Consider the following 13,594-nt stretch of genomic DNA (forward strand, 5'->3'; position numbering starts at 1 on the left):
AGACAGCTCAGTCGGGACAGTGTTATGAATGAGTCACCGTAGGAGGCAAAAACAGAAATGCTAGCTAAGTCCAGAAAACCAGAGAAGTTGGCAGCTATCGGATTGCAGACCCCTGAACCTATTAACAACAACTAGCAGTAGCCGTGGGGGGTTCCTACGGTGCCCTAGACCCCTCGATCACAGCCGGAGAACTACATAGCCTAAAGACAGAAAGGGAAATCTAAACTGCCCCAGAGCAGACCCCAAAGCAATAGGCAGCCCCCAACATATAATTACGGTGAAGCAAGAAGAAAAAACACTCACACAGATAGAAAGATAGGCTGAGCAAATGATGGGGCCCAAGCTAACTAAATAGGACAGGATAGGAAAGCTGCTGTCTGCAATCCGCGAAAAACCCTATCAAAATAGCCAACAGACTGACAGGGAAAAAGGCCCTGAAGACGCTAAGCTTCAAAAAGACTATATCAGCACTCAGGTATTTTCTGAAGACAGAGCAAACTGACAAAAAGGAATTCAGCTCACCCCAGCAGGGAATGGCAGAATCCAGAATAGCAAGGCAAACTAAAACCAAAACACAAATGCAAAAAGGCAAAGCAGAAAACTTAGCTTTTGAGGAGCAGGAATCAGACTGGTCTCCTAGAATTCCACAGAGAAATCACCAGCGAGGCAGAAGGGCGTCGGCTGCCTTATATCCAGTCAGAGATCCCCGTCGCCCAGTCATCCTCTCCCAGCTCAAGTGCTTGGTAATCAGCCTCACTACCTTCCTTCACCAGAAGAGGGAGTTCATCAGACCTCAATGGTGAAGGGGAAAATGAACTCATAACATGACAGCACATGAGGGGAGAACACAGCACAGGAAGGAGAGAGACAGCAGACAAGGGGGATATTACATGGGGTGGACAGGTCAACGAAGAGAGCACAGATGGGAGAAGTCAGCACATGGGGAGAGAGTGGATAGGTGGGTGAGCACATGGGGGGGGGGGAGAGATTCTCAACACTGCAAAGCCTGCCCCCATCGTGACATTACCGCCCTCCCGATACGGGCCTCCATCTAGCATTTCAATTAAAGCTATTTGATGCTACCTGGACGGTTGTGATGAAAGCCTACCTCTTGGGGGACATTATAACAGGAAGGACTCTAGGATGGGACACATTATTACATGATGGGGATCATTATACCAGGATCGGGCCCAGGATGGGGGGGAGGGCATTATACCATGAAGGGGCCCAAGATGGGGGCATTATAATTGGAAGGTGCCCAAGATGTAAAGCATTATACCAGTTAGGGGCCCAGCATGGAGGGCATTATACCAGAATGGGGGACATATACACCAGGAATTGGCCCGGCATGGGGGGACATTATTACTGGGAAGACCGAGGTTGGGGGGTGCATGATTACTGGAAGGGACCAGGATGGGGGACATTACTACATGGAGGGCAAACTTGCATGTCCTGATAGGATCTAGAATACTACAAGGGCCCATGCAACTGACCAACATGCAAGTGGGGATCCAAGTCCAAATTTTCAATCGGGGCCATCAGACTCTTTGTTGCGGTGCTGTGTTTCCCGGTGGTCATGTGACCTTTATATCCTGTAGCCAATCAGCATTCAGTCAGTAGTGAAGGCTGCAGAGGTCATGTAACATAACATCAAGTGACCGCCAGTAATCGCAGCTCTGACATCGCTGGAGCGGTCCTGGTCTGGGAGGTGATCACATGTTCTGTGCATTTTGTTTTTAATTTACTATTGATACTTATGCAGTTGAACCAGACTTGTGCAGTGCAGGACAACCCCTTTAAGAGGTTAGGAATAAAGGGGTGTGGCAGTTGCTACTAATACCCATCATGCAACACCCCATGATATGATCACGAGGTAGCGATGAATCGCCATGGTAGCCAATCGCCTGTTTGAAACCCCCTTGTTGCCGCCATCTTGGTACTCCGGAGAAGCCCAACCATAAAAAAATTAAATAAAAATAATTGGATTTTTTTCCCATTTTTCAGTACATTGTACGGAAAAATGAATGGCGTCATTCCGAAAAATAAAAAAAAAGTTCTGGCTCTAGGAAAAAGGCAAGGAAAAAACAAAGCGCAAAAAAAGAAAACTGGCTGCATCCTGAAGGGGTTAAGCACAGCTCTGATTTCCAGCCAATCAGCACACGTCTTTCCCACCATGCCCTTGCAGCCCTGACCTTGGTCCACTCTACAGTCCCAGTGCTCCCAGCCCTCGGCCCCGCCCCTTCCCAGTTACTGACTACCAGACACGTGACCTCTGACAACCACACGGGCAGAGAATCCAGAAAAAAAAATGGTTTTAAACGGACAGCCATCTCAGCCAATCACAGTTGTCAGCGCCACTTTTGCCTCTTTAACCAATCAACGAGCAGTAAACAAATAGGGCGCTAAAGGGCGACGCGCCTAGCCAATGAATGCTTGACTACTGATGATTAGCGTCCGCTTCGACAAATCCGTGTGGAGGTTATGCAACAATGCCCGCCTTCCTTACGGAGGCCAGCCAATGGGCGCAGGGTGGGTGTGCGCGCGCTTGGAGGGGGGGGCCTCCCCGAGTTTGCGGGCGTTTCGGTGGCGCCACCACGGCGGTGTCGGGTCAGCAGCGGCGGTCAGGGGCCCTCAGCGGCGGCGGCCGGCGGGAGCAGCCTGTAGACTGTAGCATGGAGCTGGAGGCCGTGCTGAAAGAACGAGGGGGCGCGAACGCCGGGGATCCCGCCCGGGTGCTGGGAGCTTGGGTGAAGCGTGGGTGGCCGGCTGGTGGCGCAGACACCGAACTCATCGCCGCGGAGTCTCCGAGCATGGGCCGGCCCCGGGAGCTGAGCGCCAAGGGGGACGAGCTGGAGTACGAGGCGCTGCCGGAGGGCTCCACAGTCAGCACGCACATGCTGGCCGGGGCCGTGGCCGGGATCATGGAGCACTGCCTCATGTACCCTGTGGACTGTGTCAAGGTGAGAGCCACATGGTGGAGAGAGCGAGGGGAAGGGCCCACGTGTCCGCTGCAGGGGGCGGCCATCACTGCCTGCCGCTCGCCGGGACCCTCCTCCTGCCCGTGCTGGGGGTCTGTGCTGGGGCTCGCGGCATTACACCCCCGGCGTCCCGGGATAGCACCCCCATCATCCCAGTATTACACCCCCCGGCATCCCGGGACAGCACTCCCATCATCCCAGCATTACACCCCTGGCGTCCCGGGACAGCACTCCCATCATCCCAGCATTACACGTCCCGGGACAGCACTCCCATCATCCCAGCATTACACCCCCGGCGTCCCGGGACAGCACCCCCGTCATCCCAGCATTACACCCCCGGCGTCCCGGGACAGCACTCCCATCATCCCAGCATTACACCCCCCGGCATCCCGGGACAGCACTCCCATCATCCCAGCATTACACCCCCGGCGTCCCGGGACAGCACCCCCGTCATCCCAGCATTACACCCCCCGGCGTCCCGGGACAGCACTCCCATCATCCCAGCATTACACCCCCGGCGTCCCAGGACAGCACTCCCATCATCCCAGCATTACACCCCCGGCGTCCCAGGACAGCACTCCCATCATCCCAGTATTACACCCCCCGGCATCCCGGGACAGCACTCCCATCATCCCAGCATTACACCCCCGTCATCCCGGGACAGCACCCCCGTCATCCCGGGACAGCACCCCCGTCATCCCGGGACAGCACCCCCGTCATCCCAGGACAGCACTCCCCTCATCCCAGCATTACGCCCCCAACCGTCATCCCGGGACAGCACTCCCATCATCCCAGCATTACACCCCCCATCATCCCGGGACAGCACCCCCATCATCCCAGCATTACACCCCCGGCGTCCCGGGACAGCACTCCCCTCATCCCAGCATTACGCCCCCAACCGTCATCCTGGGACAGCACTCCCATCATCCCAGCATTACACCCCCCATCATCCCGGGAGAGCACCCCCATCATCCCAGCATTACACCCCCGGCGTCCCGGGACAGCACTCCCCTTATCCCAGCATTACGCCCCCAACCGTCATCCCTGGACAGCACTCCCATCATCCCAGCATTACACCCCCCATCATCCCGGGACAGCACCCCCATCATCCCAGCATTACACCCCCCATCATCCCGGGACAGCACCCCCATCATCCCAGCATTACACCCCCGGCGTCCCAGGACAGCACTCCTCTCATCCCAGCATTACGCCCCCAACAGTCATCCTGGGACAGCACCCCCATCATCCCAGCATTACACCCCCCATCATCCCAGCATTACACCCCCCATCATCCCGGGACAGCACCCCCATCATCCCAGCATTACACCCCCGGCGTCCCGGGACAGCACCCCCATCATCCCAGCGTTACACCCCCAACCGTCATCCCGGGACAGCACCCCCATCATCCCAGCATTACACCCCCAACCGTCATCCCGGGACAGCACCCCCATCATCCCAGCATTACACCCCCCGGCATCCCGGGACAGCACCCCCGGCGTCCCGGGACAGCACCCCCAGTCGTCCCGGGACAGCACCCCCAGTCGTCCCGGGACAGCACCCCCAGTCGTCCCGGGACAGCACCCCCAGTCGTCCCGGGACAGCACCCCCCCAGTCGTCCCGGGACAGCACCCCCCCAGTCGTCCCGGGACAGCACCCCCCCAGTCGTCCCGGGACAGCACCCCCCCAGTCGTCCCGGGACAGCACCCCCCCAGTCGTCCCGGGACAGCACCCCCCCAGTCGTCCCGGGACAGCACCCCCCCAGTCGTCCCGGGACAGCACCCCCCCAGTCGTCCCGGGACAGCACCCCCCCAGTCGTCCCGGGACAGCACCCCCCCAGTCGTCCCGGGACAGCACCCCCCCAGTCGTCCCGGGACAGCACCCCCCCAGTCGTCCCGGGACAGCACCCCCCCAGTCGTCCCGGGACAGCACCCCCCCAGTCGTCCCGGGACAGCACCCCCCCAGTCGTCCCGGGACAGCACCCCCCCAGTCGTCCCGGGACAGCACCCCCCCAGTCGTCCCGGGACAGCACCCCCCCAGTCGTCCCGGGACAGCACCCCCCCAGTCGTCCCGGGACAGCACCCCCCCAGTCGTCCCGGGACAGCACCCCCCCAGTCGTCCCGGGACAGCACCCCCCCAGTCGTCCCGGGACAGCACCCCCCCAGTCGTCCCGGGACAGCACCCCCCCAGTCGTCCCGGGACAGCACCCCCCCAGTCGTCCCGGGACAGCACCCCCCCAGTCGTCCCGGGACAGCACCCCCCCAGTCGTCCCGGGACAGCACCCCCCCAGTCGTCCCGGGACAGCACCCCCCCAGTCGTCCCGGGACAGCACCCCCCCAGTCGTCCCGGGACAGCACCCCCCCAGTCGTCCCGGGACAGCACCCCCCCAGTCGTCCCGGGACAGCACCCCCCCAGTCGTCCCGGGACAGCACCCCCCCAGTCGTCCCGGGACAGCACCCCCCCAGTCGTCCCGGGACAGCACCCCCCCAGTCGTCCCGGGACAGCACCCCCCCAGTCGTCCCGGGACAGCACCCCCCCAGTCGTCCCGGGACAGCACCCCCCCAGTCGTCCCGGGACAGCACCCCCCCAGTCGTCCCGGGACAGCACCCCCCCAGTCGTCCCGGGACAGCACCCCCCCAGTCGTCCCGGGACAGCACCCCCCCAGTCGTCCCGGGACAGCACCCCCCCAGTCGTCCCGGGACAGCACCCCCCCAGTCGTCCCGGGACAGCACCCCCCCAGTCGTCCCGGGACAGCACCCCCCCAGTCGTCCCGGGACAGCACCCCCCCAGTCGTCCCGGGACAGCACCCCCCCAGTCGTCCCGGGACAGCACCCCCCCAGTCGTCCCGGGACAGCACCCCCCCAGTCGTCCCGGGACAGCACCCCCCCAGTCGTCCCGGGACAGCACCCCCCCAGTCGTCCCGGGACAGCACCCCCCCAGTCGTCCCGGGACAGCACCCCCCCAGTCGTCCCGGGACAGCACCCCCCCAGTCGTCCCGGGACAGCACCCCCCCAGTCGTCCCGGGACAGCACCCCCCCCGTCGTCCCGGGACAGCACCCCCCCAGTCGTCCCGGGACAGCACCCCCCCCGTCGTCCCGGGACAGCACCCCCCCCATCATCCCGGTATTACACCCACCGGCGTCCCGGGACAGCACTCCAATTATCCCAGTATAACACCCCCATCATCCCAGCATTACACCCCCCCGGCGTCCCAGGACAGCACTCCCAGCATTACAAACCCCCCCCGTCCCGGGACAGCACTCCCATCGTCCCAGCATTACACCCCCTGGTGTCCCGGTACAGCACTCCTATCGTCCCAGTATTACACCCCCCATCATCCCGGTACAGCACTCCCATCATCCCGGTATTACACCCCCCTTCATCCCGGGACAGCACTCCCATCATCCCGGTATTACACCCCCCATCATCCCGAGACAGCACTCCCATCATCCCGATGCAGCACTCCGGTCATCCCGGTATTACACCCCCGGCGTCCCTGGACAGCACTCCCATCATCCCGGTATTACAACCCTCATCATCCCGGTACAGCACTCCCATCATCCCAGTATTTCACCCCCCTGTCATCCCGGGACAGCACTTCCATCCCAGTATTACACCGCAGTCATCTTGGTGCAGCACTCCCATCATCCCAGTATTACACCCCCGGCGTCCCTGCACAGCACTCCCATCATCCCAGTATTACACCCCAGTCATCTCGGTGGAGCAGTCCCATCATTCCAGTATTACGCCCCCTGTCATCCCGGGACAGACAGCGCTCCCATCTCAGTATTACACCCCAGTCATCTCGGTGCAGCACTCCCATCATCCCAGTATTACACCCCTGGCGTCCCTGGACAGCACTCCCATCATCCCAGTTTTACACCCCCCCCCCCCCCCCCCCCGGTGATGGCTGGAGGGGAAACGTCTGCATTTCTTTAGGGTATGTTTCCATGTTCCACATTGGCATCCCTTTGGACACAGCTCTGTCAAAGTGCTGCCGGCTTTTGTACATGCGGAGATTCCACATCCTATACATAGACTGTTATTTATCTTGTGTAGACTGAGCGTCTCTGCAAGATAAATAGACATGCTGTGGCCTATAAAGGCGTGCCGCATGTGTGTATATGTGGGTCTGCCACCTGCGTCTTTGAACGCATAGTGGAGACGGGATTTCATAAAATCCCCTCCACTATGCTGTAACATCTGGACACTGCGGCTGTACCCAGCATCCAATCCGCAGCGTTTCCTGAACGGGGAAACATACCCTTAGAGGCGACGCTTCTGGGCACCAGTGCAAAGCATGTAACCGGGTGCCTGCTATCAATTTACTACTGGAATTAGAGGCAGCAGTCGCCTCCAGAAGTGCCAGGGCCTGGGGGCAGCTGCTACCTCTGTAGTCGCCCCCTAGTACTTGTTACCACCTTGTATTATCTGGTGCCCACCTTTTTTGCCTTGTCACCAATGCTACATTTTTCCCAGAGAAGTTATGGATGTGGCCGTAACGTTCCCATTTAGACAGGTGGGGACCACACAAGTCCTCTGCCAAATCCATTTATTCTTTCATTACTATTGACAAGTCACAGACGGGCCGGCGGCTCTCTAAACCCGAGCGTGACCGCTTCATGTATGTCTATGCTGCTGCCGCGCTCAGGTCAGGAGAGCCGCCGGCCAGACCGTGCACCGCGCTCTGATTTATACGGCTGACCGCACCCTTAGACTCTATATAAAGACGCACCACCATATTGCTCGTCGGCCATCTTTCCCAGGCAGCTGTGACAGCGTTCATAGTGTCAGTACAAGGCGGTGGTTCCTGGCGTCTCAGTCCACATCCTGCTCGGGTTGGCAGGGTGTGTCGATTCTGCCGGCACTGCCCTGTTTATGTGCTGCACCTCTGGCTGGCATTGGCGCCCATGTGGGTGTGCGGCACGCCCGTCGCCATCTTGTAAAGCTCTGTGCTGCCAGCAGGAGACTGCGTTTGTGCAATCATTAAGGCGTTAAGTAATTAATCTGCGGCCGCCATCACTGTTACTTTTCATGAGAAACCGGTTTGGCGTTTGTGCTGCAGATTAAAAGCAGCAGGTAACCGGATCCCAGCACTAATCTGAACAAATGTGTGAGCTTTACTGGGAAACGATACTGGGAAAGCTGCACAATGAGGGCGGTTATAGTGATGCGGCAGCCGGTGCCAACCACGGGCAGAAGGGAAGCACCAAGAGTGAGAATGTCAGGTGTCAAGATCTGTCATCCACATGCAGAAATGGGCATGTCTGAATCCGGAAAAGCTGGGTGACCAAAAATGTGACGGCTACGCAGGGGGGTTGTGTCCTATCACTGCGGGTGCCGCTGCTCTTAAAGGGGCTCGTTATTTGCCTCTCGCATGGCTCTGTGCATCCTCTGCATTGTAACAGGACATCCGTGGAAGTCCGTCCCCCCCAAACCGACCCCCCCCACCCACGATGTCGCCTATGTTCTCATACAAGAGTTTATCGGTCTGATCTGTCCATGGCATGTTATGTTGGATTGCTGTCCGATGGCATGTCTCTAGGGTATGACCTCACTTACTGACTGCGGGGGTCCGTTCTCTGGGACCCTCCCGATCCCGAGAATGAAGACGGCGACCTGTCCTCTTCACAGCATTGCTAGTTGCTGCTGCCGGCCCTGTACATCCGGCTGGGGCTGCTCTGCAACAGGTGTCCGGACAGGAAGAACTGAAGTTGACCCAACGCTGCTCAGCATGGAGTGGTGGTGGGGTCAGATCATCTTTTAAAGGGGTTCTTTGCCTTTTGACCATTTTTTTTTTTTTTTTTCTTTCCATGAACGCATTTTGGGATAATTTTAATTAGAAATTTTGCAGCGTGTGTTCCGTTACCTCTGTTACTGTCAATTGCTGACTTCAGAAAGGGATAACCAAGAATTACGTAGGTGAGATTGGTCTGATGGCAGAGTTCGTAACTCTTGTATATCTTTGTGAGCTCCTCGCCGCAGATTTGACCCCAGACCAAATTAAAGGGGTTGTCCAGTACTTTAACACTGATGACTTATCCTTAGGATAGGTCATCAATGATCGTTGGGGTGTAACACCTGTCGATCATCAGTTCCCGGTGTCAGTGGTGGCCGGAGCTGCTCCGTTACAGAGCGGCATAGCTCTGACATTAATGTGATGGCCGTGGCCAGGTAATGCACATCCACCTTTTTTTTCCAAATCAATAGGTGCAGATGTGCAGTATCCCGCCACGGCCATTATTCAGACAGCGGCGCTGTGCAGTTCTGGCCACCACCAATACCGGGAACTCTTTTGGAAGGAGAGACACAAAAATGAAAATTTGATGTACTCTAGGGGTTAATACAACAGCCTACATCAAAACCATCAGGAGCCAATCAGAGCTCAGCTTTCCTTTCATTAACGGCTATTGAAGAATGAAAGCTGCACTGTGGTTGTGATGGGTAACAAGATCCAGTATGTCTACAGTACAGTTAGTCTATGGTGTTATTAGTGAGGCGTCATACAAGTTCTTTATATACATATTATTACAATGGTCATGGGCAGGCTCAGTGTCAGGACACCGCACTGAACTTGCTCACTGAGCCAGTGCGCGTGTCCTGAGTAAAGCGAACTGTGCTCAAAGATACCTGTGGAGCGGGCAGCAGCCGAGTAGATGTGTACTTCACACCCGCAGGACCTGAAGCACGTGACTGCTAGGGGCGTGGCCTAAACTCCACAGAGCTAGGAGCTGCAAGAGAACTCCTAGCAGGGTAACTGCAAGACAGAGTTACCAAGGGGCATAGACAGGGAGGATAGTCAGGACATAGCCAATGAGTCACACACAGAGATAGCTGCAAGGTACAAGAGGGGCGAGCAGAGAGTAGTCAGGTCACAGGCAATGAGTCATACACAGAGAGGATAGCGCAGTACAGAATCAACAGGCAAACTCACAACGGGAAACAGAACCGGGTCAGAACCATATAAACAAGCTATAACAACAAACAGGCCAGGGCAGTTTCTAGGGAATTTTGACAACAGGGCGAACATCGAAAAAGCGCCCCCCCCCCCCCCCCCCCCCCGAACATTAACATGCTGAATACTTTAGATAAACATGTCTTACCTTTGCATCAATCCAATCCTCGAAGGCATCACCCCCCGATATTGCACACAAAGACAGCAGGCTAAGCACCACAGTATCCTCAAAAAAATAAAATACATCACTGCAGTAATAATATCCCTTAATTAGCCCCTATGGTAATAATATCCCCCATCCTGACCCCCGTGTGTCTCATTCCTGACTTCAGCCATATTTTCTCTCATCCTGCCCTCATGAGTATCCATTCTGCCCTCGTATGATCTCCCGATCCTGCCCCGTCTACATCGTATCCATCCTGCACCATGTCTCGCGTTCTGCCCCCTCCTGTGTCTCGCGTTCTGCCCCCTCCTGTGTCTCGCGTTCTGCCCCCTCCTGTGTCTCGCGTTCTGCCCCCTCCTGTGTCTCGCGTTCTGCCCCCTCCTGTGTCTCGCGTTCTGCCCCCTCCTGTGTCTCGCGTTCTGCCCCCTCCTGTGTCTCGCGTTCTGCCCCCTCCTGTGTCTCGCGTTCTGCCCCCTCCTGTGTCTCGCGTTCTGCCCCCTCCTGTGTCTCGCGTTCTGCCCCCTCCTGTGTCTCGCGTTCTGCCCCCTCCTGTGTCTCGCGTTCTGCCCCCTCCTGTGTCTCGCGTTCTGCCCCCTCCTGTGTCTCGCGTTCTGCCCCCTCCTGTGTCTCGCGTTCTGCCCCCTCCTGTGTCTCGCGTTCTGCCCCCTCCTGTGTCTCGCGTTCTGCCCCCTCCTGTGTCTCGCGTTCTGCCCCCTCCTGTGTCTCGCGTTCTGCCCCCTCCTGTGTCTCGCGTTCTGCCCCCTCCTGTGTCTCGCGTTCTGCCCCCTCCTGTGTCTCGCGTTCTGCCCCCTCCTGTGTCTCGCGTTCTGCCCCCTCCTGTGTCTCGCGTTCTGCCCCCTCCTGTGTCTCGCGTTCTGCCCCCTCCTGTGTCTCGCGTTCTGCCCCCTCCTGTGTCTCGCGTTCTGCCCCCTCCTGTGTCTCGCGTTCTGCCCCCTCCTGTGTCTCGCGTTCTGCCCCCTCCTGTGTCTCGCGTTCTGCCCCCTCCTGTGTCTCGCGTTCTGCCCCCTCCTGTGTCTCGCGTTCTGCCCCCTCCTGTGTGTCTCCAGTCCTGCCCCCGAGTCTCCATTCTGCCAGGGAAACATATTGCCCCTTTCAATAATAAAATAAAAAGGGCTTTTAGACATGGCAGAAGGTTGTCACGGCTGTATGGAGCGTTACAGGACAGATATCAGAGCTGGCGTGTGATGGGCACACGGCTGTATGGTGCGTTACAGGGCAGATATCAGAGCTGGCGTGTGATGGGCACAGGGCTGTATGGAGCGTTACAGGACAGATATCAGAGCTGGCGTGTGATGGGCACAGGGCTGTATGGAGCGTTACAGGGCAGATAGCAGAGCTGGCGTGTGATGGGCACAGGGCTGTATGGAGCGTTACAGGACAGATATCAGAGCTGGCGTGTGATGGGCACAGGGCTGTATGGAGCGTTACAGGACAGATATCAGAGTTGGCGTGTGATGGGCACAGGGCTGTATGGAGCGTTACAGGGCAGATAGCAGAGCTGGCGTGTGATGGGCACAGGGCTGTATGGAGCGTTACAGGGCAGATATCAGAGCTGGCGTGTGATGGGCACAGGGCTGTATGGAGCGTTACAGGGCAGATAGCAGAGCTGGCGTGTGATGGGCACACGGCTGTATGGTGCGTTACAGGGCAGATAGCAGAGCTGGCGTGTGATGGGCACGGCTGTATGGTGCGTTACAGGGCAGATAGCAGAGCTGGCGTGTGATGGGCACAGGGCTGTATGGAGCGTTACAGGACAGATATCAGAGCTGGCGTGTGATGGGCACACGGCTGTATGGTGCGTTACAGGGCAGATAGCAGAGCTGGCGTGTGATGGGCACAGGGCTGTATGGAGCGTTACAGGACAGATATCAGAGCTGGCGTGTGATGGGCACAGGGCTGTATGGAGCGTTACAGGGCAGATAGCAGAGCTGGCGTGTGATGGGCACACGGCTGTATGGAGCGTTACAGGGCAGATAGCAGAGCTGGCGTGTGATGGGCACAGGGCTGTATGGAGCGTTACAGGACAGATATCAGAGCTGGAGTGTGATGGGCACACGGCTGTATGGTGCGTTACAGGGCAGATAGCAGAGCTGGCGTGTGATGGGCACAGGGCTGTATGGAGCGTTACAGGGCAGATAGCAGAGCTGGCGTGTGATGGGCACAGGGCTGTATGGAGCGTTACAGGACAGATATCAGAGTTGGCGTGTGATGGGCACAGGGCTGTATGGAGCGTTACAGGGCAGATAGCAGAGCTGGCGTGTGATGGGCACAGGGCTGTATGGAGCGTTACAGGACAGATATCAGAGCTGGCGTGTGATGGGCACACGGCTGTATGGTGCGTTACAGGGCAGATAGCAGAGCTGGCGTGTGATGGGCACAGGGCTGTATGGAGCGTTACAGGGCAGATAGCAGAGCTGGCGTGTGATGGGCACAGGGCTGTATGGAGCGATACAGGGCAGATAGCAGAGCTGGCGTGTGATGGGCACAGGGCTGTATGGAGTTACAGGGCAGATAGCAGAGCTGGCGTGTGATGGGCACACGGCTGTATGGTGCGTTACAGGGCAGATAGCAGAGCTGGCGTGTGATGGGCACACGGCTGTATGGTGCGTTACAGGGCAGATAGCAGAGCTGGCGTGTGATGGGCACACGGCTGTATGGAGTGTTACAGGGCAGATAGCAGAGCTGGCGTGTGATGGGCACACGGCTGTATGGTGCGTTACAGGGCAGATAGCAGAGCTGGCGTGTGATGGGCACACGGCTGTATGGAGTGTTACAGGGCAGATAGCAGAGCTGGCGTGTGATGGGCACACGGCTGTATGGAGTGTTAGGGTACGTGCACACGCTGCGGAATCCGCTGCGGATTAATCCGCACGGATTTTGCAAAAACCGCAGGTCCAAAGACCTGCGGATTATCTGCGGTTTTTCCTGCGGTTTGGTCCTGCGGATTCACTATCTCCACAATGGTGGAGATAGGAACCCGCAGCGGTTTCCGCAGAAAGAATTGACATGCAATTCTTTCTGCGGATTCAAAACCGCAGCAAATCCGCGCGTTTTTTTCCGCAGCGTCGGCACAGCGTTTTTTTTTTTCCCCATTCAAATGAATGGTACTGTACACCGCAGCTAAAACTGCTGCGTGTCCGCAGCGGCCAAAACCGCTGCGGAAACGCAGCGGAACCCGCAGCGTGTGCACACAGCCTTACAGGGCAGATATCAGAGCTGGCATGTAACTGGTTCCAAGGAACTGGAAAATTGTAGAACCCTCCTTTTTTGTATAAAACAAAGCTTGCTTTATTCTGTGCCCTGAACATCTTTGTAATCGGAGATTCACTCAGGGCTGTGGAGTCGGTAAGCCAAACCTGCGACTCCCGACACCTCAATTTCCCGTACTCCAACGCCGACTCCCACTTATATTGCTTATATTTAAGTGAAAAATTTATTGTAGTACAATGTGAACATCAGACATTTAATCACTTCTATGAT

The 13,594-nt window shown here is 57.6% G+C and overlaps 2 protein-coding genes across 4 annotated transcripts in view; both read left to right on the top strand.

The window, feature by feature from the left end:
• The first annotated feature begins 2,410 nt into the window (after positions 1 to 2,410).
• The window catches only part of SLC25A28 (solute carrier family 25 member 28), a 31,755-nt gene continuing 20,571 nt past the window's right edge, over positions 2,411 to 13,594 (top strand). The window contains exon 1 of one of the 3 annotated variants that reach the window (XM_073552808.1): positions 2,411 to 2,529. In XM_073552808.1, the coding sequence (XP_073408909.1) occupies positions 2,482 to 2,529 (48 nt within the window). In that variant the 5' untranslated portion in view covers positions 2,411 to 2,481. The other 2 variants (XM_073552809.1, XM_073552807.1) reach the window with 2 other exon arrangements.
• On the top strand, positions 2,971 to 8,901 carry LOC141056336 (uncharacterized). Its single transcript, XM_073553103.1, has 2 exons — positions 2,971 to 6,098; positions 8,873 to 8,901. Exons 1-2 carry the CDS (start codon positions 2,972 to 2,974, stop codon positions 8,899 to 8,901), a joined length of 3,156 nt encoding a protein of 1,051 aa, XP_073409204.1. The 5' UTR covers position 2,971.

The sequence above is a fragment of the Dendrobates tinctorius genome, unplaced genomic scaffold, assembly GCF_039654945.1.
Source record: "Dendrobates tinctorius isolate UK_male_01 unplaced genomic scaffold, ASM3965494v1 ptg000196l, whole genome shotgun sequence".
In the NCBI taxonomy this organism is placed as follows: domain Eukaryota; kingdom Metazoa; phylum Chordata; class Amphibia; order Anura; family Dendrobatidae; genus Dendrobates; species Dendrobates tinctorius.